Genomic DNA, 26,049 nt, shown 5'->3' with positions numbered 1-26,049 from the left:
ACCATACCCCCCCCCACCCAAAAAAGAAATGTTGTAAAAAATTATAATATAATAAACACCTATCTTTTCCCACTAGCACTGACTTTGCAGATAAATACTTTGTTGAGGGAAAATGTCCTTGATACGATTGCGATGGGTTGTTGTCTCACCTAGCTATCTTAAAATGAATACACTAATTGTAAGTCACTCTGGATAAGAGTGTCTGCTCAATGACTAAAATGTTAAAAAAATATTTTCATAAAGTTTATCATACTAATTTGAGTATCCTGATTTAGATTTACTATGTTACGTCTAGTGTATGAGACCAGGCTGAATCGAAGCAGCAAGATCGGTGGCAGAATGCTGCAGTTTAACTGGATTTAACAACGGTGTGGGGCTCTGTCCTCGAATGAAGAGGAAGCTAATATCGATTTATTTTAATCTTCTTGGTTTGGACAGGTGTAGCGTAATATCATGCAAATGAAAGCCAACATTTTTATGTGGGCTGTTTACACAGCGGCACCTCGTTTACATGCTGATTGATTTTAGTTCAAGATGTCTTTATCTGCATCTACAAATATCCCACCTGCACTGACAGCGGATCAGCTAACGGTCATCGTGGCCTCCGGTGAGTGATGGCAGTCACAAAAACTTAAGTAGACTGCTGCTAAACCATGAACATATATATTCAGTCTACATAAACCTGTTGCTCTGATACAGGACTGGCTAACTGTTGATTGTTTAGGTTATATATGTTTTGCATGTGTTATAAATACACATTTAAAAGGAATCATGTATAACCTATATGTTTACATTAATGCCAAATAAGCTTCTTAGTCACGTCTGTGTTCTTGATGCCTCATTTCTGTAGTGTCCTGCCTGGTGTTCTTCGTAGTGATTCTCGTGCTCCTGGTGGTCTTGTACAGGAAAGACCCTTTCTGCTGCAGGGTGTCGAACAACCAGCACTGTACAGTAAGGAGATAAGTAATTTGGTTGGTAGGGCATGGCACTTGTAATGCCAGGATAGTGGGTTCGAATCCCGGGACCACCCATATGCAAAAATGTATGCACTCATGACTGTAAGTCTATAAATTGCTTTGGATGAAAGCTAATTTCTATATTATTGTTATAAACAGGGACAACATGTTATAAACGCCTAATGTATATTAATATCCTCTCTGATGCAGGGTCATCCAACACTATACAGGAAGACTATACATGTTATACATGTGTAATTAACAGGGAAACGTGTTATAAACGCCTAGTGTATATTGTACATATAAAGACCCATGCACAGTAAGGACATAAACACCTTACAAATGTGATATAAACATCTACAGGGCTTACCCTAATCTCATCACTAAGGTCATTTACAAATGGCTATAACGGTATTATACATGTGCTATAACCCCTAATTTTAAGGCTGCAAGGTCAGGCCTTACCAAGGAGCTCATTATCATCACAAACCCGGGTTTCTGGCGTGAAAGGCAAACACCCTCCGCATCGCAACCAATAGGGTTAACCCACTTGGTGGGAATGTAAGGTGGATCATATAGCGAGGATCGCTACAATATCATAAACATGTTCACCAGCTGGGAGCCTGATTACAGTAGCAGGAGTCTGGTAAACGAGGCTAGAGAAACATCCATAAACCATTATGTACTCACTGAGACAAAATAATATGAACACAGGTACAACAGAGTACTATAAACTCTGTGGAACTTTGTATAAATGTGTAATAATGGATTTCAGTAACCAATAAGAGCGAGATACGATAAAGGAGAATGATGTCATTATACATTTGCTGTTTTTTTTGTTGTTGCTCTAGCATGAAACATTCACAAGTTAGTTCAGGTGAAGAGAGATTCCTGTTTGTTTTTCTGCAGCAAGTAGACCAGACCTTATGGGCCCTGGTCAAAAGTAATGCAGTATACAGGCTATTCTACAGACGTGGTGTAAATTGGGGGTTGGTAATCAATTTATATTTGTATTGTATTTCTCCCAAACTTTCAGCACACATCTTCCAACATATGTCAAGTAGACATATATACTATTCACACACTTTGTTTTTTATTGCATATTTGAAATATTTACCTGAATTCATTACCACCCCACTAAGTTTGTTACTACCGAAACAAAGTGGAAAAGTTCAAATTAAGGGAGAACCGTCTACAGTAGTGATCATTTGGATTCATTTTGATTAACCTTCTATTCCAGATTAGAAATGTTATTGGCAGACCAAATTAAGAAAATAGTAAAAACATGACTTTTTACCAGATTTTCAAAACCTTTCAATTTCATTTAGAGAAATATCATCTCTATTATTGTCTGTAAAATGTTCCATGTTGATTGTAAGAATCTCAAACTTGTAGATTTAATTAAATATGCATCTAGCTAATTATGTTGTTAGATGTGGAAATGATCCCTTTACCAATCTTTATTTTGGCAAAATAACAGGCGCTTTGGTGACAAGTGTCAATCATAGAGATAAATAGAGGACTCTAGCTGGATATAACCAATGTTCCCTCTAAACTGCACGCTTCCGTGGACACACAGCTCCCCCGGGATTGCAGTACAGAAGAAATATCAGCCTGCGCAGAGAAGCACAAGATTGAAATTCACTCAACTACCTAGAGTTTTCCCCGTTAGTTAACACTACCAACGTTTTTCTTTACTGTGGGAATTTTGATCAAATCAATGCAATATTAGCCACTTTCATTGCAACATACTGAAACAAAACTAACTATGCAAGAGATGTTGTTGTAGGCAGAACGCAGCAGAGTAGGATTCTATTTAATTGACAGGCACGACTCATGCCTGTACTCTACACAGACTGGTGCGCCATAACCAATCAGAGTTGCAGTAGGCCTATATGCAAATAGACCATTGCCATATGTGGATCTGTGCCATTCACTTTGAACTGGACTGTTTTTACAGCATGAGCGGTCGTGAGTAGATGCGTTTCTTTTGAGATCAAAGCGAGAGCTAACGTGTATGAATATGGCCGGTGTCAGTAAACATCTGCAAAAAAGCGTAATGAAATTGAACTAATTCTTATTTACAGTGATGGCCTACACCAGCCAAACCCAGACGACATTGAGCGCCACCCTATGGGACTCCCAATCACAGCCGGAGGTTTTACAGCCTGGATTCAAACCAGGGACTGTAGTGACACCTCTTGTACTGAGATGCAGTGCCTTAGAACGCTGCGCCACTCGGGAGCCCTTAAGAGGGTGTGAACAATGCTGAACGGATGTAGACAAAGAATAGATACCAAAATATTCAAAGGCCATTTTCTTAAAAGTGAGTTTAGAAGTTGATCAACTTTCAAAGCAGAATTACTTTCCCATTTTTCCTCAAATGCAGTGTATGATATACCATTTTGTAGCTCTGAATCTCTACTTTTATCCAATGTAAAAAACACAATCTCAAATGTTGCTACGTAAGACTGAATCCAGGTGGTGAGTCATATTTGTTAATATCCTTTGCTAGTTAGTGAGTTATTAGCCCAATTATAGATCATTTGTAGTCAGCAATAGGGGAGTGATTGCTTCCTACAAGAACATAAAACGTGTACATTTCTAGACATCTTTGAAAAGCGATTCAGGTAAAGAGCTTTTTTTGGTCTTAAAGGGGCAGTGTTGTATTTTGAGACAGACATAATTTGGTATGGAAATAATTATGCATTTTATTTTGTAAAGTGGTTTCTAGCATCACCTCCTTGTCTGAAGGACAAGTGGATAAACAGGTTAATGTCAAAACCTGCATGTTTTTTTAAAAAGACTACATTGAACACCACACATTGGCTGCTACTGTAGGCTGAATGACAGAACAGCTATTTCCATGTTAAAATGTTATGGGATGTATTTTCTCCATTGTTTATGATGGTGGGCCACTCTGGTAGGTCTACATTATGATCAAATAGCCACAGCAGCCTACTTGACCACTGTTAAAACTAACTTAAAGCGGGTACAGCCTCAGTGTTCACAGTAAACGCGTGCCGAAAGTTGCACAGAATTTTCACAACGTTCAAGTTTGCGCTCTGCAGACCTGAAATTTGTTCAATGACAAAAAAAATGTAAGCGAACATTGTATATAACTCGTTTTAGTATAGAGATTGCCATTGAGGTCTTCCACTATTTAAAAGTTGTCAACTGGGTGGGGATTCTTTATGGGTTGGGAGTGATCAGCCAATGATCAGAGAGCATTGTCTTCTTCAAATTGGGATGCCTATTATTGTAAACCAAAAACTAAGGCACTATCCAGGAGCCAAGACCATGATTTATGCCAGGACATTGGTCCCAAGATCCAGATCCAGTGAGTTGGAATAAGACAAGTAAAAACACGTGTTTATGTGTTCTCAAGACCACTAGATCAAGAGTCTATGGACCCTTTCTTCAACTGTAGAGTACAGTCCTATAGTGTACAGTACAGTAGAGTCCTATAGTGTACAGTACAGTAGAGTCCTATAGTGTACAGTACAGTAGAGTACAGTCCTATAGTGTACAGTACAGTAGAGTCCTATAGTGTACAGTACAGTAGAGTACAGTCCTATAGTGTACAGTACAGTAGAGTACAGTCCTATAGTGTACAGTACAGTAGAGTACAGTCCTATAGTGTACAGTACAGTACAGTCCTATAGTGTACAGTACAGTAGAGTACAGTCCTATAGTGTACAGTACAGTAGAGTCCTATAGTGTACAGTACAGTAGAGTCCTATAGTGTACAGTACAGTAGAGTACAGTCCTATAGTGTACAGTACAGTACAGTCCTATAGTGTACAGTACAGTAGAGTACAGTCCTATAGTGTACAGTAGAGTACAGTCCTATAGTGTACAGTACAGTACAGTAGAGCACAGTCCTATAGTGTACAGTACACTAGAGTACAGTCCTATAGTGTACAGTACAGTAGAGCACAGTCCTATAGTGTACAGTACAGTAGAGTACAGTCCTATAGTGTACAGTAGAGTACAGTCCTATAGTGTACAGTACAGTAGAGTACAGTCCTATAGTGTACAGTAGAGTACAGTCCTATAGTGTACAGTACAGTACAGTAGAGCACAGTCCTATAGTGTACAGTACAGTAGAGCACAGTCCTATAGTGTACAGTACAGTAGAGCACAGTCCTATAGTGTACAGTACAGTAGAGCACAGTCCTATAGTGTACAGTACAGTAGAGTCCTATAGTGTACAGTACAGTAGAGCACAGTCCTATAGTGCACAGTACAGTAGAGTACAGTCCTATAGTGTACAGTACAGTAGAGCACAGTCCTATAGTGTACAGTACAGTAGAGTACAGTCCTATAGTGTACAGTAGAGTACAGTCCTATAGTGTACAGTACAGTAGAGTACAGTCCTATAGTGTACAGTAGAGTACAGTCCTATAGTGTACAGTACAGTACAGTAGAGCACAGTCCTATAGTGTACAGTACAGTAGAGCACAGTCCTATAGTGTACAGTACAGTAGAGCACAGTCCTATAGTGTACAGTACAGTAGAGCACAGTCCTATAGTGTACAGTACAGTAGAGCACAGTCTAGTCCTTTAGAGTACAGTAGATTAGGGTACATCACAGTACAGTAGAGTACAGTCCTATAGTGTACAGTACAGTAGAGCACAGTCCTATTGTGTACAGTACAGTAAAGTACAGTACAGTCCTTTAGAGTACAGTAGATTAGGGTACATCACAGTACAGTAGAGCACAGTCCTATAGTGTACAGTACAGTAGAGCACAGTCCTATTGTGTACAGTACAGTAGAGTACAGTACAGTCCTTTAGAGTACAGTAGATTAGGGTACATCACAGTACAGTAGAGCACAGTCCTATAGTGTACAGTACAGTGGAGTACAGTACAGTCCTTTACAGTACAGTAGATTAGGGTACATCACAGTACAGTAGAGCACAGTCCTATAGTGTACAGTACAGTAGAGTACAGTACAGTCCTTTAGGGTACATCACAGTACAGTAGAGCACAGTCCTATAGTGTACAGTACAGTAGAGCACAGTACAGTAGAGTACAGTACAGTAGCGCACAGTCCTATAGTGTACAGTACAGTAGAGTACAGTACAGTCCTTTAGAGTACAGTAGATTAGGGTACATCACAGTATAGTAGAGCACAGTCCTATTGTGTACAGTACAGTAGAGTACAGTACAGTCCTTTAGAGTACAGTAGATTAGGGTACATCACAGTACAGTAGAGCACAGTCCTATAGTGTACAGTACAGTAGAGTACAGTACAGTCCTTTAGAGTACAGTAGATTAGGGTACATCACAGTACAGTAGAGCACAGTCCTATAGTGTACAGTACAGTAGAGTACAGTACAGTCCTTTAGAGTACAGTAGATTAGGGTACATCACAGTACAGTAGAGCACAGTCCTATAGTGTACAGTGCAGTAGAGTACAGTACAGTCCTTTAGAGTACAGTAGATTAGGGTACATCACAGTACAGTAGAGCACAGTCCTATAGTGTACAGTACAGTAGAGTACAGTACAGTCCTTTAGAGTACAGTAGATTAGGGTACATCACAGTACAGTAGAGTACAGTCCTATAGTGTACAGTACAGTAGAGCACAGTCCTATTGTGTACAGTACAGTAGAGTACAGTACAGTCCTTTAGAGTACAGTAGATTAGGGTACATCACAGGACAGTAGAGCACAGTCCTATAGTGTACAGTACAGTAGAGTACAGTACAGTCCTTTAGGGTACATCACAGTACAGTAGAGCACAGTCCTATAGTGTACAGTACAGTAGAGCACAGTCCTATAGTGTACAGTACAGTAGAGTACAGTACAGTCCTTTAGAGTACAGTAGATTAGGGTACATCACAGTACAGTAGAGCACAGTCCTATAGTGTGCAGTACAGTAGAGTACAGTAGAGTCCTTTAGAGTACAGTAGATTAGGGTACATCACAGTACAGTAGAGCACAGTCCTATAGTGTACAGTACAGTAGAGTACAGTACAGTCCTTTAGAGTACAGTAGATTAGGGTACATCACAGTACAGTAGAGCAGAGTCCTATTGTGTACAGTACAGTAGAGTACAGTACAGTCCTTTAGAGTACAGTAGATTAGGGTACATCACAGTACAGTAGAGCACAGTCCTATAGTGTACAGTACAGTAGAGAACAGTACTGTCCTTTAGAGTACAGTAGATTAGGGTTCATCACAGTACAGTAGAGCACAGTCCTATAGTGTACAGTACAGTAGAGTACAGTCTAGTCCTTTAGAGTACAGTAGATTAGGGTACATCACAGTACAGTAGAGCACAGTCCTATAGTGTACAGTACAGTAGAGTACAGTACAGTCCTTTAGGGTACATCACAGTACAGTAGAGCACAGTCCTATAGTGTACAGTACAGTAGAGCACAGTACAGTAGAGTACAGTACAGTAGAGCACAGTCCTATAGTGTACAGTACAGTAGAGTACAGTCCTATAGAGTACAGTACAGTAGAGCACAGTCCTATAGTGTAGAGTACAGTAGATTAGGGTACATCACAGTACAGTAGAGCACAGTCCTATAGTGTACAGTACAGTAGAGTACAGTACAGTCCTTTAGAGTACAGTAGATTAGGGTACATCACAGTACAGTAGAGCACAGTCCTATAGTGTGCAGTACAGTACAGTACAGTCCTTTAGAGTACAGTAGATTAGGGTACATCACAGTACAGTAGAGCACAGTCCTATAGTGTACAGTAGATTATTTATTTATTTTATTTAACTAGGCAAGTCAGTTAAGAACAAATTCTTATTTACAATGACAGCCTACCCTGGCCAAACCCTAGTGGCTGTAGTGGCTGTTTTAAAAGGTTTACGTGAATAATATTTCCCTGTGCAACTCTGTTTTCTGTATTTGTTATGATACAGAGCTGAGAGAGCAGGCAGTGCACAGCTCAGTTGATAAGGTTAAGGTCATTACCCCCTGCTTTTTGTATCCATATTTTTCTCCCCTATTGAGAATGCAACCACAGATAAACTCTCCTTTGACCTTTTGGTTGGTTGTATCAAAAACATTGTTATTCTTCTGTTAATATACAGCAATTTGTTATTCAACCATCTGAGATAACCTTTCATGAGTGTGTTTTTCCTTTGCATCACATGCTAGTCAGTTACAGTGAAGGCCATCCTCCAGACCCATTTGCCTCCCACTCCTTTCCTTCCACTCATTCAAGCCAAACATTTTCAATATTAACATAGAAAATATCAACACTGTTGCTTTGTTAAACCAGTATTAGTTGATTAAATTACAAATGATGCTGTGATATTATGGAGGCTGCCAGGGGATTGTGTGTGCACAATGATGTCTCATGTTAAAATCCATATACCGTTATCAGTAGGGAACAGGTATCCATGAGACTGCAACAGAGTGTCAGAGCCGAGTCAGAGGGATAAACAAAGAGATGGTTGGATCTAACTGTAGAATTTGGCAAAGGCATTTTCCATTGTGTGGTCGATTGTGCATAACATGCATCAGATCAGGAGAACAGCTCTGGTAGTCCTTATCAAGACTGATTCTAATTTAGTGGAGTATATTATTGGGCTTGAAGAAAATGTAATTATAGCTCTATAGCCAAGTTACTCAATCACCGCCTAGTAACCTAGGTAGAGGTTAATTCATTGGAGAATTGTATTGAACTGTTGTCATGCCTTTGTTGTTGCTGCTGCGTTACTAATTGTAAAGATAGAATAGAACAGAATAGAACATATTAGAATAGAACAGAATAGAATAACTTTATTTTACACCGACTGAACTTTGGTAAGATTTAAGACAATTTTCCACTGTAGTGTAGACAGACTTTAACAAGTCTTCCCTCTTCTCTCCCTACCCAGGATGCTCCACCCCAGTACAACAGAAGACAGTCTCTAGTGGTGTCTCCCTACGATGAACGTACTGCTGCCATGGCCCACGGAAACATTGGTTCCCAGGTGAAAAAAAGCCTCCGTCTTTACATAGTAGGGGAGAGTGGGGTAAGTTTAGCCATTTTGTTCATTCAGCATCACCCTGTCAAGGGAAATATGGTATTCTTTCTAACAAAGATATCCACATATATTTCAGGATGTTGTGTATACCTGGTAATAATCAGAATACATGTAAACTTTACAGTTTTGAAAGCATAGCTTGTCCAAAAAAAGTGGTCTTTCATCATAACTTACTCAGGGTATGGGGTAAGTAGAGTCGCAGGACAGGGTAAGTTGAGCCCCGGGACAGGGTAAGTAGAGCCGCGGGACAGGGTAAGTTGAGCCCCGGGACAGGTTAAGTTGAGCCGCGGGACAGGGTAAGTAGAGCCGCGGGACAGGGTAAGTTGAGCCGCGGGACAGGGTAAGTAGAGCCGCGAGACAGGGTAAGTTGAGCCTCGGGACAGGGTAAGTTGAGCCTCGGGACAGGGTAAGTAGAGCCGCGGGACAGGGTAAGGAGAGCCGCGGGACAGGTTAAGTAGAGCCGCGGGACAGGTTAAGTTGAGCCTCGGGACAGGTTAAGTAGAGCCGCTGGATTTAGGTATCCCAAATGTATTTTACAATTTTTTTGATGAAACATTGAATTTGGCCTTACTGCTATTAGCCTATAGAAATGCAATGAATAACAGAATCATACATGGAAAAACAGATGTCCTATATCTGAGAGATTAAATAAAGATCAGGAGATGTATTTTTTTACACCTATTTAGCCCCTTTTTTAGGCACTAAACTACTTCCACACAGTATGTACTTCCATTCATTTTTTAAACTGGTACTGGGCACCTTCAGGCGAGTCTTGTGAGGCTTGTCGGCGTCCTAGAGCAAAACAACCGACATGTACTGTGCATGTAATGAAAGAGTCACCTTTCCATAGAGGGGTCACATTAGTGTGTAGCCCAAAACGTTTGGACGCTACAGACAGAAGTTGGCAGATCGGCGGTACCGACTTCAGACGAGTCTAGTGACGCTTGTGGGGGTTGTAGAGCAAAACTATAATAGAGATCTCTTGCCTAACAGACAGATATGTATGGGGATTTTTTTTATTATGCTAATTATATTTCCACGGGGGGAAATGGACTCAAGAGGGTTTTAACACAGGCTTAACACCTAACAAACGCTTTATACTTTTTTAAACACTTTTAACACAGGCAAGGCCCTGTTGTTACCTCATATCCCAGCAATAATGCCTTGCATTACGCCTGGGAAGAAAACATTTACATTTGCTCAATTTGACTCAAACTATTGACTCAAATTAAACATGGCCATTGGCTCAATCTACCCTAAGGCAAACATTTGAACTATATTAGCCCACACAGCTACAAGGATGCACTTTCATGCTAGGTTTAGAACCTCATATTGAAGCTTATAGAGAAGCTTGTTTTTTGTACCTAACTTGCTTAAACACTTTTTCCATGTGGTTACTTCCTCCACAAAGTCCATGAAATTATGACCTCTTCCTAAATATTCGGTAAAATTATACATTTTGTGTATGGTTTACTAGAAACAAGGGTGGCTCAACTTACCCCACACTCCCCTATTACACATCGAGATTTAGGTATTAATTCATTCACTTCTCCCTATTATAATCTCTATTTAAAAACCATCTGACCTGCTTTCACATTGTTATTGATGCCCAGTGTCGTTTGTAATTAGGCTGCGTTTACACAGGCAGCCCAATTCTGATCTTTTTCCACTAACTGGTCTTTTGAGCAATCAGATCAACTCTTGAAAAATAGAAAAAGTGATATCATATAAACATGTTTGGTGTGTGTCTGCAGCTTCCAGGGAGGCTGTTTATCATCGGTAAGCCCAGTAGCTATCACCTGGATGGGATCCTGCCCCGCCTTCCGTCCTACGAGAGCGTCCGTAAGAAGGACCGTCAGAGACAGATCCACTCTATGATAGCCAACCGCTTTGGTATCAGCCCCACACAGTCTGAAACGGAGGTCAGTCACTCCTCTGTTCTGGACCTATTTTTATTATGTATTGTTCACTGCCTATATAAATATCTATTTTGCCATTGATTTATTCAAGCCTTATTTTACCATGTAAGTTGACTAAGAACACATTCTCATTTACATTCAATGAAATTGTGGAAGGATGTTGCAGGGCTCCCTTGTAAAAGAGACCTTGCTCTCAATGGGATTCCCTGTTGAGATCAAGGTCAAATAAAAATGAATATATTCATACATAGAATATTTATTTATTACAGTAAATTTGATCTCATAAAATGTCTCTGTACCTACAGCCTCCTCCGACGTATGAGGAGACTCTTCGCCAGTCCATGATCATCTCCTCTGAAGACCTACAGTCTGTTGAGGCACGTCCCTCAGACCTCCCTCTCTCCACCTCTACCTCCAGCCTTGAACACACAGTGACAGTAGCCCGGTCACCCTACCACCCTATTCAGAGCCCGACCCAGGAACCCCTCTCTGTCTAGTCCAGGAGTTATTTGAGGGCCGGAACACTACTGGTTTTCAACTTCGCATTTTAACTACAGACTCATGTTTCTACCCTTTGCAAGAGAAAAGAAGACAAATCAACAAAGAAAGAGACATTGTCATGATAATGCATGAGTCAGTTTCACTCAGAGTTTGTCCTACTGAGACTAACGCTCTCAACTCTGACTGTCTGTTGGTGTAGCGAGTGGTTTTAACATGACTGTATGCTGTAAATGGCTTGATATCCTGCCACTGGCAATGATATCCTTTATCAGCTAAATAATCAAATCAGCCTACATTTCAAACTCTAGACATGCTCGGGTGTGTGGAAAGAAGATGTCCGCACCTCACAAGCAGACATATTATGCTTCAATCACAACGTCCAATGTTGTAGACAACCACAAAACAAGGACACTGTCTCGAGTTGAACGTGTTAATGAAAAATCGAAATCTCCTTGTTTCAAAAGAACACCGAGCTATGAATACCCAGCTACCTGACATGTGATGATGACGGCTTTGAGTGTAGGGCCAGACCAGAGAGCTGTTGTGGTTGAACACATCACTAATTATTAACACTACTGAGACAGACAATGCCTATGTCCCAAATGGCACCCTTAATCCCCATGTAGTGCACTACATAGGAAATAGGGTCCCATTTGAGACACAATCAAAGTGTGTTCACTCAGGAACAGTTGACCAGGGACTGTTTGTCTTAACCCAGGTCAAACTAACTATGCACAGAGAAACTCACAATGACCCTGACGTTTTCTGACCGTGACGTTCCGGATTGTTTTTGAAACTGCACTGTCGGTTAGGGGCTCGTAAGTAAGCATTTCACTGTAAGGTGTGACCTGTTGTACTCGGCGCATGTGACTAATACAATTTGATTTGATTTACCTCCTGGGCTAAACTGGAATGGGTTTGTCAATGTGTTTAGACTGAGATACGTTATGTATACTATGTAAAACATTCCTATTATGTGTGACCCAAATCAAACAAAAAAACATGTGAAAGTAATAGTTAAATAGCTGAACCAAAAAGGGTAAAATAGGTGAACTAAAGTAGATATAAATTACCTATCCGCTTTTTAAAAAAGTTTACTCTAACCACGTTTCCATCCACATTTTTAATGCTAGTAAAGTCAGCTGTGAAGGAAACAAGAAGTTTCAGTACTATTTTATAAATGCTGACAGATCATTTGTTCGTTCGACATGGTGGGATCTTTTTGTGTCTGTAAAATGTGTTATGTGAGAAATGGCGGTGGAAACTCGTTTATGCACAAATATTGATATAACAACCATCGTATGGAAGTAAACTTGGAGTCACGCGATGACATGGTGTGTGTGGTCCTCCCACTACGACTGGGGAATCCATGCAGTTTATTAGAATACAGATGAAATAAATGATGAACTTCACAGGGGGGTGAAAGTGCACAGTGATGAGCTTGATGCTCCTTTCCAATAAATATTGAGGGTCTGATTCTGGTGATCGATGCTTGACTGCCATTTGACAAAAACAAATATTGTTGCTCCTATCCATAATAATCTCATCATGTAGACTAGCCTACCCGCACTGTATCTACAAGCTGTTGGCTAGAGCGAACGTGCCAAGACCAATGAGCCTGTCCTCCTACAGCTCCCCCCACCAGCCTCCATTGCAGAGTAGGTACATTTACTATTTAACGTAACAGTTCTTTGTGACAAAACTATCAGTAGAAGTGAAAATGTGATGGCAACATATTGAACTTTAGACTTTTATTAAGTACATGAAAACTTAAGCAAAAAAGAAAATTGTGTGCGTCATCGCTCACTGATTTTTATTTGCAAGAAGTCAGTTTGAATTACACCACTAGTGGGAAAATCTCCATATTTTCTTTATGCAGATTTATTGAATATTCACATGAAAATCAGTCTCTAATTAAATGGAAAACTAGCTAGTGAGACAAATTAGTTTAGATTTGTTGTATTAACTTGACCTATATTCATCTGACAGGATTGCTATCAAACTTACTGTCAAGGTGTCAAAAGGGAACACTCCTGCTGTTCTGTTCATTGACGTTTGTTAAAGTGAGTTAATTTGTCCGTTTTTCTCTACCAGGCACAAATATGTCCATATCCTAGAATAGATGGTGAGTAATGTCAGCGAAGGGAGTAGCGACCTCATTTTAACCTCTCCCTCTTTGCAGAGTTTCTCTCCCCAAACGCAATCTTCCCCTAAGCACTTACAAATCTTATAACACAACACGCTCTAAACTACAGCGCTCATCAGTTATTAGAGGGCCTCCATGAGAAGTGTTTTGACAAGCTGTCATCTTGTGGTGAATGTACCAGGGCATTCGTAATGTATTCCACACTCCCCTGCATTCCACTGGGAGGAGTTGACATACCATCTGTAACTCATACTCTCAAAATAAATGGCACCTAACTCACTCTACAGGTTCTGAGTAAAGTATGATTTGTAAAATACTATAAACATCCTGCCATCACACTGGGCACAGACATCAGTCCAAATTCTACTTTTGATTTCCATTTGGTGGAGTTGTCAACTACTGTGAATTCAACAACAAAACATCTCACCATGTCATTGGATTTAGGTTCAAAGTTTGGCGAAAGACAAATTCCCTTACGTTGATGACTTTCTTTCAAATTGAATCAGTTTTACACATTGATAAAAAAAAATTGTTGAAATAACGTAGAAACATTGATTCAATCAGTTTCTGCCCAGTGGGATGTCTATTTGGAGTTTTGTTATTCTCCAAAATGGATCAATCCTGGTACGAGCAGAATGTGAATGGGTTTTACACTAAATTCACAGGAAATTACAAGTCAACACCCAACGTTTCATGAACCAGGGTCATCAACACGAAATGATTTGAGGTAGTTGGCTATAAGATAACGCATAGGGCTGTGAGTTAATGATTAAAGAGAGTTCTTTAGAATACAGTCTGCTGCTAAAAAGTGTAATATATTACTTCACTCTGCTTCGCAGGTTCTTTAAAAAACCGTTTTTACATTATCCCTCCATGGTCTGTACGGAGAAAACCGTTTTTACATTATCCCTCCATGGTCTGTACGGAGAAAACCGTTTTTACATTATCCCTCCATGGTCTGTACGGAGAAAACCGTTTTTACATTATCCCTCCATGGTCTGTACGGAGAAAACCGTTTTTACATTAGCCCTCCATGGTCTGTACGGAGAAAACCGTTTTTACATTAGCCCTCCATGGTCTGTACGGAGAAAACGGAGGGGAAACGTTTTTACATTAGCCCTCCATGGTCTGTACGGAGAAAACCGTTTTTACATTAGCCCTCCATGGTCTGTACGGAGAAAACCGTTTTTACATTAGCCCTCCATGGTCTGTACGGAGAAAACCGTTTTTACATTAGCCCTCCATGGTCTGTACGGAGAAAACCGTTTTTACATTAGCCCTCCATGGTCTGTACGGAGAAAACCGTTTTTACATTAGCCCTCCATGGTCTGTACGGAGAAAACCGTTTTTACATTAGCCCTCCATGGTCTGTACGGAGAAAACCGTTTTTACATTAGCCCTCCATGGTCTGTACGGAGAAAACCGTTTTTACATTAGCCCTCCATGGTCTGTACGGAGAAAACCGTTTTTACATTAGCCCTCCATGGTCTGTACGGAGAAAACCGTTTTTACATTAGCCCTCCATGGTCTGTACGGAGAAAACCGTTTTTACATTAGCCCTCCATGGTCTGTACGGAGAAAACCGTTTTTACATTAGCCCTCCATGGTCTGTACGGAGAAAACCGTTTTTACATTAGCCCTCCATGGTCTGTACGGAGAAAACCGTTTTTACATTAGCCCTCCATGGTCTGTACGGAGAAAACCGTTTTTACATTAGCCCTCCATGGTCTGTACGGAGAAAACCGTTTTTACATTAGCCCTCCATGGTCTGTACGGAGAAAACCGTTTTTACATTAGCCCTCCATGGTCTGTACGGAGAAAACCGTTTTTACATTAGCCCTCCATGGTCTGTACGGAGAAAACCGTTTTTACATTAGCCCTCCATGGTCTGTACGGAGAAAACGGAGGGGAAACGTTTTTACATTAGCCCTCCATGGTCTGTACGGAGAAAACGGAGGGGAAACGTTTTTACATTAGCCCTCCATGGTCTGTACGGAGAAAACGGAGGGGAAACGTTTTTACATTAGCCCTCCATGGTCTGTACGGAGAAAACGGAGGGGAAACGTTTTTACATTAGCCCTCCATGGTCTGTACGGAGAAAACGGAGGGGAAACGTTTTTACATTAGCCCTCCATGGTCTGTACGGAGAAAACGGAGGGGAAACGTTTTTACATTAGCCCTCCATGGTCTGTACGGAGAAAACGGAGGGGAAACGTTTTTACATTCGCCCTCCATGGTCTGTACGGAGAAAACGGAGGGGAAACGTTTTTACATTAGCCCTCCATGGTCTGTACGGAGAAAACGGAGGGGAAACGTTTTTACATTAGCCCTCCATGGTCTGTACGGAGAAAACGGAGGGGAAACGTTTTTACATTAGCCCTCCATGGTCTGTACGGAGAAAACGGAGGGGAAACGTTTTTACATTAGCCCTCCATGGTCTGTACGGAGAAAACCGTTTTTACATTCGCCCTCCATGGTCTGTACGGAGAAAACGGAGGGGAAACTTGAGCCTTGAGACGCCCTGTGGTTACTTCAAGCACTATAGACCACATTCACACTTGATACAGGGGTGGTTTTAGATATTGATATTTTCCCAAACGATACTAAAATATTCCCAACAATTAAATACCTTTATATACACAGGAAATTGTTCTCTTAACTAAGCTTAAAATTCAAAACAGACTGCTGATGTCATGATTATATATAAAACTTTATTGGATGGAATGACATAGGTATGTCTTCTTACAGCACAACAAGTCATAAAGGTGCCTGTTGAATAAACTTTCGACCTGTCACATTTCCAAGAGTGCAGGATCGATGACAACGGTCACCACAGCAACACAGGAAGCTCTGAGGAATTCCCTCGGAACATCCAGAATCCTCACACGCAGTGGCTCAGTTCCACAACATTCACAACAAAGGAGTCCGCGGTTGAACAGAACCTTTCAAATCCAAACTGCCCAGTCCATAGAAAGAGTAGGGTTTGTACTTCCACAGAGTGGAATAGGAATGAGTCATCAGTCTTTAGAACATGCCAACCAGTTTGAATTTGCCCTCCTGTTTGTTGGGCACTACATTGATGAAGGTCTTGTAGAGTACAGTTCCCATGGGCAGCTTGGTGATAACCTTGAAGGTCTCAGAGCTGCGTGGGGCTGGAACATACACCTCCTTAGTGAACCTGACAATGCCGTCCTCCAGGGCATACAGGGTGTTGTTGGTTCCAATCCCCACCTGAGAGAGAAGGAGAGGTGGGGGGAGACAGAAAGAGAGGAGGGGAAGATAGATTAGTTGACAATCAACCAGCCACCTACAGACATTTGAAAGCTTCCAGGGGTGTACTCACTAGGAACCAAACGAAACAGCGAGGGACCTACCTGAATTTGTCCTAATAGAAACATAGTTCTCTTTGGAGTAAACGGTTTCTTTTGAAAAACATTTTGCTATGATGTCCGACTAATGAATACACCCCAGGATATTAACAGTGTGAAACCTTACATGTGCTCCTGGTTGCCACCTCATGAGCCTCTGTGTTGCTAGGATATTGCCAGCATGGACAAAGTTCCCTGAAGATGGATGACAACAAAACAGAAGTGTTTGTTAGATAATGCAAACATGAAGTGTGTAGGATCTAATGTTGTCACGATACCAGTATCGCGATATTACGATACCTCATTTTCCATGGCAAAAAGAAAACAAAGCAGAATAAACACTTTGGACTTTCAAAAACGACTGTATGAAATGGTGTGACAAACTCAGCAAAAAAAGAAACGTCCCTTTTTCAGGACCCTGTCGTTCAAAGATAATTCGTAAGATCTTCATTGTAAAGGGTTTGAACACTGTTTCCCATGCTTGTTTAATGAACCATAAACAATTAATGAACATGCACCTGTGGAACGGTCATTAAGACACTACAGACGGTAGGCAATTAAGGTCACAGTTATGAAAACTTAGGACACTAAAGAGGCCTTTCTACTGATTCTGAAAAACACCAAAAGAAAGATGCCCAGGGTCCCAGCTCATCTGCGTGAACGTGCCTTAGACATGCTGCAAGGAGGCATGAGGACTGCAGATGTGGCGAGGGCAATAAATTGCAATGTCCGTACTGTGAGACGCCTAAGACAGCACTACAGGGAGACAGGACGGACAGCTGATCGTCCTCGCAGTGGCAGACCACGTGTAACAACACCTGCACAGGATCGGTACATCCGAACATCACACCTGCAGGACAGGTACAGGATGACAACAACAACTGCCCGAGTTACACCAGGAACGCACAATCCCTCCAACAGTGTTCAGACTGTCCGCAATAGGCTGAAAGAGGCTGGACTGAGGGCTTGTAGGCCTGTTGTAAGGCAGGTCCTCACCAGACATCACCGGCAACAACGTCGCCTATGGGCACAAACCCACTGTCGCTGGACAAGACAGGACTGACAAAAGACTCCCTTATGTGGTACCCTTCCTGCAGGCTCATCCTGACATGACCCTCCAGCATGACAATGTTAGTCACATGTCTGTTAGTCACATGTCTGTGGAACTTGTTCAGTTTATGTCTCAGTTGTTGAATCTTGTTATGTTCATACAAATATTTACACATGTTAATTTAAGTTTGCTGAAAATAAACACAGTTGCCAGTGAGAGGACGTTTCGTTTTTTTGCTCAGTTCAGTGTGAGACACAGCGTGTGACATAGTGCTATAACTTGGAAAAGAAACACGTGATTCTGGGTGACAAAATCAGATGGGTTTTTTTCCAACATTAGGACTGATTTCCTCAAGAAAGTCCGATTCATGTTTTGTTTCCTTGCCACGATACCTCTTGAGTATCATGATACTGGTATCGCGACTGTCCTAGTAGGGTGAAAGACATAACATGCACCTCACAGAGATGTCAGAACTAAGCATACTGACAAATAAACAGCATTAATGTAGCTACCATCTGTTTTCTTGAATCCATATCTGCGACCAGGGCTCTTTCCACCGAGGTTCTTGCTGCTACCGCCTGCCTTCTTGGACGCGAACCGCACCCAGTCCGCAAGAGAGGACTGGCAAGGGAGCAGGACACCTGCAATTTCATTGAGTTAACATTGTAGTTTGGAAACATTGTAGCAGTTGTAGCAAGGGGATACAATGACTGTCTGGCTTGTATAATGACAGTGGGCTGTTCAATGCCATTTGTGATGCTCATGCAATGCTAGTAACTTCTTTCCAATGTAGATAGATAGTTGTCGGATACACCAGCTGTAGTCCCGACATGACCAATCTCTCAAACTCTAGGCAGCATTCTGCCTTCTCCTTACAGTTCTCAGGCATTCGTTTCACCCACGACTGCCTCCTGTGAACTACAATCGAAAAAACATATGGCCCTTAACTTTTATCAGTGAGAAACAATCCTTCAAATAAAAGATAGTTACTGTAGCAGTTGTGCACTGATCCACACAGTTATGGAGCCTCCATCCGACGAAACTACACTTCCTGAGTTACACTTACACACAGGTGTTCAGAGCATGCTAGATAGCTAATTAGAACAGGAAGTCGGCTCTTGGCTTCTGTCTGTTTTCTGTAAACAAGTGTTGTAACATGGAGATATGGCCCAGCGGGAACACTAACCCTATCAAGGTATGTATCAATTCAACCTTTTCAAAAAAATGTTTAACCATACTGCAAGTGATGCATGTTAAGATCCCCGACGCTCGGTTTTTACATTAACAAAACTTCCCTGTACAGAGGATGCTTTCGTCCAATGACTTCTATCACAAATGTTGATTTAAAATTATATTTGAACATTTCAGTTTTTGTGTATGTAATAATGCGTGGCCATGCTGTCGAGGGATTGGATTGCACGGTCACATCTAGCTCTTGATCATGACTCTCAGTTCCATTAGATTATACATAAAAGAGAAGTTTAGGTTTAGGTCTAATAGAAGGGGCCCTGCTGTCCAGGGATTGGATAGCATGGTCATGTCGGGACTACACTAGTTATTGATAAGCCAAGGGGGCTTTACAGCCTCCCCTTAGGGTTCTCAGTTGAAGGTATGGACCCCAGCTGGCTCACTGTGAATTACAATCTGGACGCTCTGTTAACATTTAGAAACTTTATTAAACATCGCTTGTGATACAGTTTTGGAAACCTTTGGAACTTAACTATAATTTCAGCAAGAAAGAATTATGGCTGGACGATATCGTCAAAATAACAGATCCCAGTATCTTTAAAAAATTGGACGCTGTTTCATGTTTTTGATTACCGTAATAAAAGTTGTACATTTCCTTTATGAGTAGTGAGTGATCCTAGGGTGGCAACACATATATTCTAAATTATTTCAATGGGTCTTTCTCCAGTATAAAACGGATTGTCCAGTATAAAACTGATTGTTTTATACTGTGCAATTCAACCGAAAATCTGGGTTTGGCCGCAGTAGGCCATCATTGTAAATAGAATTTGTTCTTAACTGACTTGCCTAGTTAAATAAAGCTTAAATAAAATTAAAATAAATACAAAAGATACACTTACTGTATGCAGGTGAGAAAAGTTGCACCAGGCTGTGTTTTCAATTACTATCTCCAGCAGAGGTGTCACCTTGTGCTCACATTTCCACTGGACAATTCCATTTCATATTTTCAGCTGGAAGCAGGCGTTTGTCAAAACACAGCCGGGTGCGACTTTGATATGTGTATCTTTTGTATTTGAACAATTCTCTTATATGAAAGTTATGTTCCCAAAACCATATTGCAAGCGAGGTGTATTTGCTTTGAGTCAGAGGGTCGGTTTCGCCGGGCATAACCCTTGGGCGGCATATAGGTGCGTAGAATGCCTCAATCTATTACACTTTTGCCATTTGAGTCATAAGGGCAAGGACTACACCAGCCGATGATAGTTAACTAACTAAATTATGCAGGACGAACTAGCCAGCTGATCCGAACAGATTGTTGACAGCTGCACAACATTCCTGTGTAGCTCAATCCAGGGATGAGAAATGCGTTTTACTCGGAATTGTCCCATTATCCTAACTATTAAATTGTGTTACATTTTCTCGGTGTAACAGTTTGGATAATGGGACAATTCGGAGTGCAACGCCTTTCTCATCCCTGGATTGAGGTACATTTTTCGACTCATATCTCGCGGTGTCGTAATACTGTATACACAGGAATGCCGTCTGACCTACTGCAGCTTTAAGCAAGCTGATGACAGACAACGAACTATTGTTATGTTAGCTTCAAAAACACGTTATCCAACTAGATAGCTTTATAATAAATACGCATAATTGGCGTATATTAGTCTAAATAATTGTTTCATAGAGGTTTTAATTAACGCAAATAAATGATTTGAATATTTTACCTGCTCTGGACTTGAACATCAAGGACGCGAGCGCAGCCATCTTGTTTTACTAGTTACCAGAGCCGCAAAGTCAAATAGTCTATATAGTAACAATTCATGAAATCAAAAATGAGCTTTTTGGTCTTAATTTATGGTTAAGCATAAGGTTAGCAGTGTGGTTAGGGTTAAAATCTTATTTTAAGAAAAATGTGTAGAAATCGGCGGGGTTTAGCCGTCATTTTGTGGCTGCGGTTACTAGTGACGACCATGTGTCACATCAAAACCCTCCCGTCAACCACCACAGGCGCGGAACACAAAGTTGTAATGGCGAGGCCAGATAAATAGCGAATTACTTTTATTCTTTTGAAAATAAAATATTGAACACATTCTACAATAATGGTTTAATAACAATGTGAGTAGCTAGTTATTTTAAATTACTTTGACAGGTAGCTAAACGTTACTGTAGCTTGCGAGGTTAGTTTTTACCTCCGCAACATTTCTTAGGTAATTAGCTACTGTAACTAAATGTAATAATATGTCATTAGGCCAGACTATAATACGTCGCGAATGTTACTGTTACAATAATTACTTACACGTTATTAACTATATAACTAGCTAGCTGCACGACGACGAACCCGTGTATATGGGCTAAGTATGGCATTATAGCCTCGAGAGACCTTCTTTGATGAGATTTAACGGCGGTTGCCATCCAATAAATGTTGCATTACCGTAACCTACTAGACTGGCGTATAACTCCCTTATACTTGAACAAATAAATACCCTACCACCTAACACTACACTCACAAAAATAAATATATCATAGTTCATTATTTAAATATACTGCTCAAAAAAATAAAGGGAACACTAAAAAAACACATCCTAGATCTGAATGAATGAAATAATCTTATTAAATACTTTTTTCTTTACATAGTTGAATGTGCTGACAACAAAATCACACAAAAATAATCAATGGAAATCCAATTTATCAACCCATGGAGGTCTGGATTTGGAGTCACACTAAAAATTAAAGTGGAAAACCACACTACAGGCTGATCCAACTTTGATGTAATGTCCTTAAAACAAGTCAAAATGAGGCTCAGTAGTGTGTGTGGCCTCCACGTGCCTGTATGACGTCCCTACAACGCCTGGGCATGCTCCTGATGAGGTGGCGGATGGTCTCCTGAGGGATCTCCTCCCAGACCTGGACTAAAGCATCCGCCAACTCCTGGACAGTCTTTGGTGCAACGTGGCATTGGTGGATGGTGCGAGACATGATGTCCCAGATGTGCTCAATTGGATTCAGGTCTGGGGAACGGGCAGGCCAGTCCATAGCATCAACACCTTCCTCTTGCAGGAACTGCTGACACACTCCAGCCACATGAGGTCTAGCATTATCTTGCATTAGGAGGAACCCAGGGCCAACCACACCAGCATATGGTCTCACAAGGGGTCTGAGGATCTCATCTCGGTACCTAATGGCAGTCAGGCTACCTCTGGCGAGCACATGGAGGGCTGTGCGGCCCCCCCAAAGAAATGCCACCCCACACCATGACTGACCCACCGCCAAACCGGTCATGCTGGAGGATGTTGCAGGCAGCAGAACGTTCTCCACGGCGTCTCCAGACTCTGTCACGTCTGTCACATGTGCTCAGTGTGAACCTGCTTCATCTGTGAAGAGCACAGGGCGCCAGTGGCGAATTTGCCAATCTTGGTGTTCTCTGGCAAATGCCAAACGTCCTGCACGGTGTTGGGCTGTAAGCACAACCCCCACCTGTGGACGTCGGGCCCTCATACCACCCTCATGGAGTCTGTTTCTGACCGTTTGAGCAGACACATGCACATTTGTGGCCTGCTGGAGGTCATTTTGCAGGGCTCTGGCAGTGCTCCTCCTGCTCCTCCTTGCACAAAGGCGGAGGTAGCGGTCCTGCTGCTGGGTTGTTTCCCTCCTACGGCCTCCTCCACATCTCCTGATGTACTGGCCTGTCTCCTGGTAGCGCCTCCATGCTCTGGACACTACGCTGACAGACACAGCAAACCTTCTTGCCACAGCTCGCATTGATGTGCCATCCTGGATGAGCTGCACTACCTGAGCCACTTGTGTGGGTTGTAGACTCCGTCTCATGCTACCACTAGAGTGAAAGCACCGCCAGCATTCAAAAGTGACCAAAACATCAGCCAGGAAGCATAAGAACTGAGAAGTGGTCTGTGGTCACCACCTGCCAAACCACTCCTTTATTGGGGGTGTCTTGCTAATTGCCTATAATTTCCACCTGTTGTCTATTCCATTTGCACAACAGCATGTGAAATTTATTGTCAATCAGTGTTGCTTCCTAAGTGGACAGTTTGATTTCACAGAAGTGTGATTGACTTGGAGTTATATTGTGTTGTTTAAGTGTTCCCTTTATTTTTTTGAGCAGTGTATATTTAGTCCTACTTCAGGCCAACAGCCTGAAATGATGGGACACCACCACTTAACACACCCCATAACTCTTCTGATGTCAAGTCTCGCACACCCAAATACCTCTCTGCAGCTGTCACCACAAACTCTATTTTCTGCGATTTACTCTCCATCCCAGCAGTACAGTTGATAACTATTGCTATAAATGCCAAAAATCCAATCTTACTGGAACGTTTATCACTTGTTGGTTTATCCCTCTGTACTGGTACCGCTCTACTACTCACACCACTCCTTTCAGGATCCCTCCCCCTTGACTCATCTTCCTGTACTTTATTCACTGCCTTAGCATATGACAACTTCTGCACTACTCTAACCCTGGAAATCTCAACCTGCCTCTCTCGCACGGGACATTTCTGATCCCCAGCACCATGGACACCGCTACAATTATCACATACCACTACTTTCCCCAATACTACACATTCCTTTGTCTCATGCCCTTCTGCACACTTCTCACACCTAGGAACCTCCCTCCTACACACTGCTGCCACATGCCAATGAGCTTGACACCTGTAACAACGTAATGTATTCGGCACAAAAACTCATACAGGATAACTTATATATCCTAACAACACTTTGTCGGGCAAAGACTCAACATCAAAACTCAAAAGAACAGACAATGACTCTTCAGTTTCACCACTCACGCCACCCTGTCTGCGTCGCACAAAACGTTGAGCATCAAACACCAGGAATCTGCCCCTTCAGTTGGTCAACTTTAACATTTACCGCTACCCCAGTAATCACTCCTTTCAATGGCCCCTTTTTCTTGAGAGCAAAACAATTCACATCTCCACTTTTTTCAAAAACATCTTTATCTTGACCCTCGGTGCAAGCCTCAGGCTGTGAGAACTTCACCACACCTACCACCTCCGATACTTCGCCCTCATTCACTTCAAGTTCTCCTGTCTTCAGCTCATTCAGCTTACACTTTCTACCATTCTTCGTTAACAAACCATCTCCCTTTCTTCTGCCATTTTTAACTGACACAAGCTCACCCTCTTCCTCCCTCCCTCTCTCTCTCTTAGACCTCCTCTGCCTCTCTTTTTCCCTTCATTCCTCCTCTGTATTCCAATTATACGCCTCCTTATGATAACACTGCACTTCTCCTGACGTATATCTTGTTGTTGCTTTCTCAAGGGGCTGTCACAATCTCCTTACAATCAACACGAACCCCTCGGGATGTAGCGCTCAAATCAAATTTTATTGGTCACATACACGTATTTAGCAGATGTTATTGTGGGTGTAGCGAAATACTTGTGTTCCTAGCTCCAACAGTGCAGTAGTATCTAACAATTCACAACAATACACACACATCTAAAAGTAAAAGAATGGAATTAAGAAATGTATAAATATTAGATTGAGCAATGTCGGAGTGGCATTGACAAAAATACAGTATATACATATGAGATGAGTAAAGCCGTATGTTAACATTATTAAAGTGACTAGTGTTCCATTATTAAAGTGGCCAGTGATTTCAAGTCTATGTATATAGGGCAGCAGCCTTTAAGGTGCAGGGTTGCGTAACTGGGTGGAAGCCGCCTAGTGATGGCTATTAAACAGTCTGATGGCCTTGAGATAGAAGCTGTTTTTTCCTACCTACAGACATCAACAACAGTATTCAAATATGCCAAGAAAGTGCTGTAAGATGTCATATTGCTAAGTATACCTTTTAAAAAAATATATATTTTTTATCTAGGAACAAAAAGAACAACCAAGAAAGCATAGTCACACAATGATCATGTACATTATTTCATGCTAAACCTCCATAAAAAAGCGGGGCTGTGAACAGACGGGTCCATGGCCTGGGCCAGCAGGGCTGTGAAAGACGGGGCCATGGCCTGGGCCAGCAGGACTGTGAACAGACGGGTCCATGGCCTGGGCCAGCAGGGCTGTGAACAGACGGGTCCATGGCCTGGGCCAGCAGGGCTGTGAAAGACGGGTCCATGGCCTGGGCCAGCAGGGCTGTGAAAGACGGGTCCATGGCCTGGGCCAGCAGGGCTGTGAAAGACGGGTCCATGGCCTGGGCCAGCAGGGCTGTGAACAGACGGGTCCATGGCCTGGGCCAGCAGGGCTGTGAACAGACGGGTCCATGGCCTGGGCCAGCAGGACTGTGAACAGACGGGTCCATGGCCTGGGCCAGCAGGGCTGTGAAAGACGGGTCCATGGCCTGGGCCAGCAGGGCTGTGAAAGACGGGTCCATGGCCTGGGCCAGCAGGGCTGTGAAAGACGGGTCCATGGCCTGGGCCAGCAGGGCTGTGAAAGACGGGTCCATGGCCTGGGCCAGCAGGGCTGTGAACAGACGGGTCCATGGCCTGGGCCAGCAGGGCTGTGAAAGACGGGTCCATGGCCTGGGCCAGCAGGGCTGTGAAAGACGGGTCCATGGCCTGGGCCAGCAGGGCTGTGAAAGACGGGTCCATGGCCTGGGCCAGCAGGGCTGTGAAAGACGGGTCCATGGCCTGGGCCAGCAGGGCTGTGAAAGACGGGTCCATGGCCTGGGCCAGCAGGGCTGTGAAAGACGGGTCCATGGCCTGGGCCAGCAGGACTGTGAACAGACGGGTCCATGGCCTGGGCCAGCAGGGCTGTGAAAGACGGGTCCATGGCCTGGGCCAGCAGGACTGTGAACAGACGGGTCCATGGCCTGGGCACTTCACAGTTGTCGCACCACATAGTACATCAGTACTCCCCACTGTCCTCCTCTGTGAGGTTAAAGATGGTGAGGGTGGCGGCAGTGCTGGAAACGTCCAGTTTGCCCCTCAGATTC

General features: G+C 42.4%; 2 protein-coding genes across 3 annotated transcripts; one reads left to right on the top strand and one right to left on the bottom strand.

The window, feature by feature from the left end:
- The first annotated feature begins 265 nt into the window (after positions 1-265).
- On the top strand, positions 266-13,807 carry LOC106589855 (uncharacterized). 2 transcript variants are annotated; one of them, XM_045710161.1, is made up of 5 exons: positions 266-607; positions 851-951; positions 8,808-8,945; positions 10,712-10,879; positions 11,182-13,807. In XM_045710161.1, the coding sequence occupies exons 1-5, from the start codon at positions 535-537 to the stop codon at positions 11,371-11,373; spliced, it is 672 nt and encodes a 223-aa protein (XP_045566117.1). In that variant the 5' UTR covers positions 266-534; the 3' UTR covers positions 11,374-13,807. The 2 variants fall into 2 exon arrangements, with proteins under 2 accessions (XP_045566117.1, XP_014035727.1); XM_014180252.2 differs by having other exon boundaries at positions 276-607; positions 8,808-8,903.
- A 2,407-nt stretch (positions 13,808-16,214) lies between these two features.
- LOC106589850 (39S ribosomal protein L27, mitochondrial) lies at positions 16,215-21,142 on the bottom strand. Its single transcript, XM_014180250.2, has 4 exons — positions 20,855-21,142; positions 18,455-18,583; positions 17,019-17,086; positions 16,215-16,754 (listed from the first exon to the last, which is right to left on the bottom strand). Exons 1-4 carry the CDS (start codon positions 20,892-20,894, stop codon positions 16,548-16,550), a joined length of 444 nt encoding a protein of 147 aa, XP_014035725.1. The 5' UTR covers positions 20,895-21,142; the 3' UTR covers positions 16,215-16,547.
- Between the last annotated feature and the right edge of the window lie 4,907 nt (positions 21,143-26,049).

Source organism: Salmo salar, chromosome ssa28 (genome assembly GCF_905237065.1).
Source record: "Salmo salar chromosome ssa28, Ssal_v3.1, whole genome shotgun sequence".
NCBI lineage: Eukaryota > Metazoa > Chordata > Actinopteri > Salmoniformes > Salmonidae > Salmo > Salmo salar.
Note: the sequence above shows the minus strand (reverse complement) of the source record. Positions and strands in the feature narration are given on the sequence as shown.

Bases quoted from the DNA above. Each gene is read 5' to 3' on its own strand.
- LOC106589850 (XM_014180250.2), bottom strand. From the start codon at position 20,894: ATGGCTGCGCTCGCGTCCTTGATGTTCAAGTCCAGAGCAG. The intron at 18,584-20,854 runs GTAAAATATTCA...ATGAAATTGCAG, and splicing joins GATGTTCAAGTCCAGAGCAG to GTGTCCTGCTCCCTTGCCAG. The intron at 17,087-18,454 runs GTAGCTACATTA...ATCCATCTTCAG, and splicing joins TGGATTCAAGAAAACAGATG to GGAACTTTGTCCATGCTGGC.
- LOC106589855 (XM_045710161.1), top strand. From the start codon at position 535: ATGTCTTTATCTGCATCTACAAATATCCCACCTGCACTGACAGCGGAT. The intron at 608-850 runs GTGAGTGATGGC...TCATTTCTGTAG, and splicing joins AACGGTCATCGTGGCCTCCG to TGTCCTGCCTGGTGTTCTTC. The intron at 952-8,807 runs GTAAGGAGATAA...CTCCCTACCCAG, and splicing joins CGAACAACCAGCACTGTACA to GATGCTCCACCCCAGTACAA.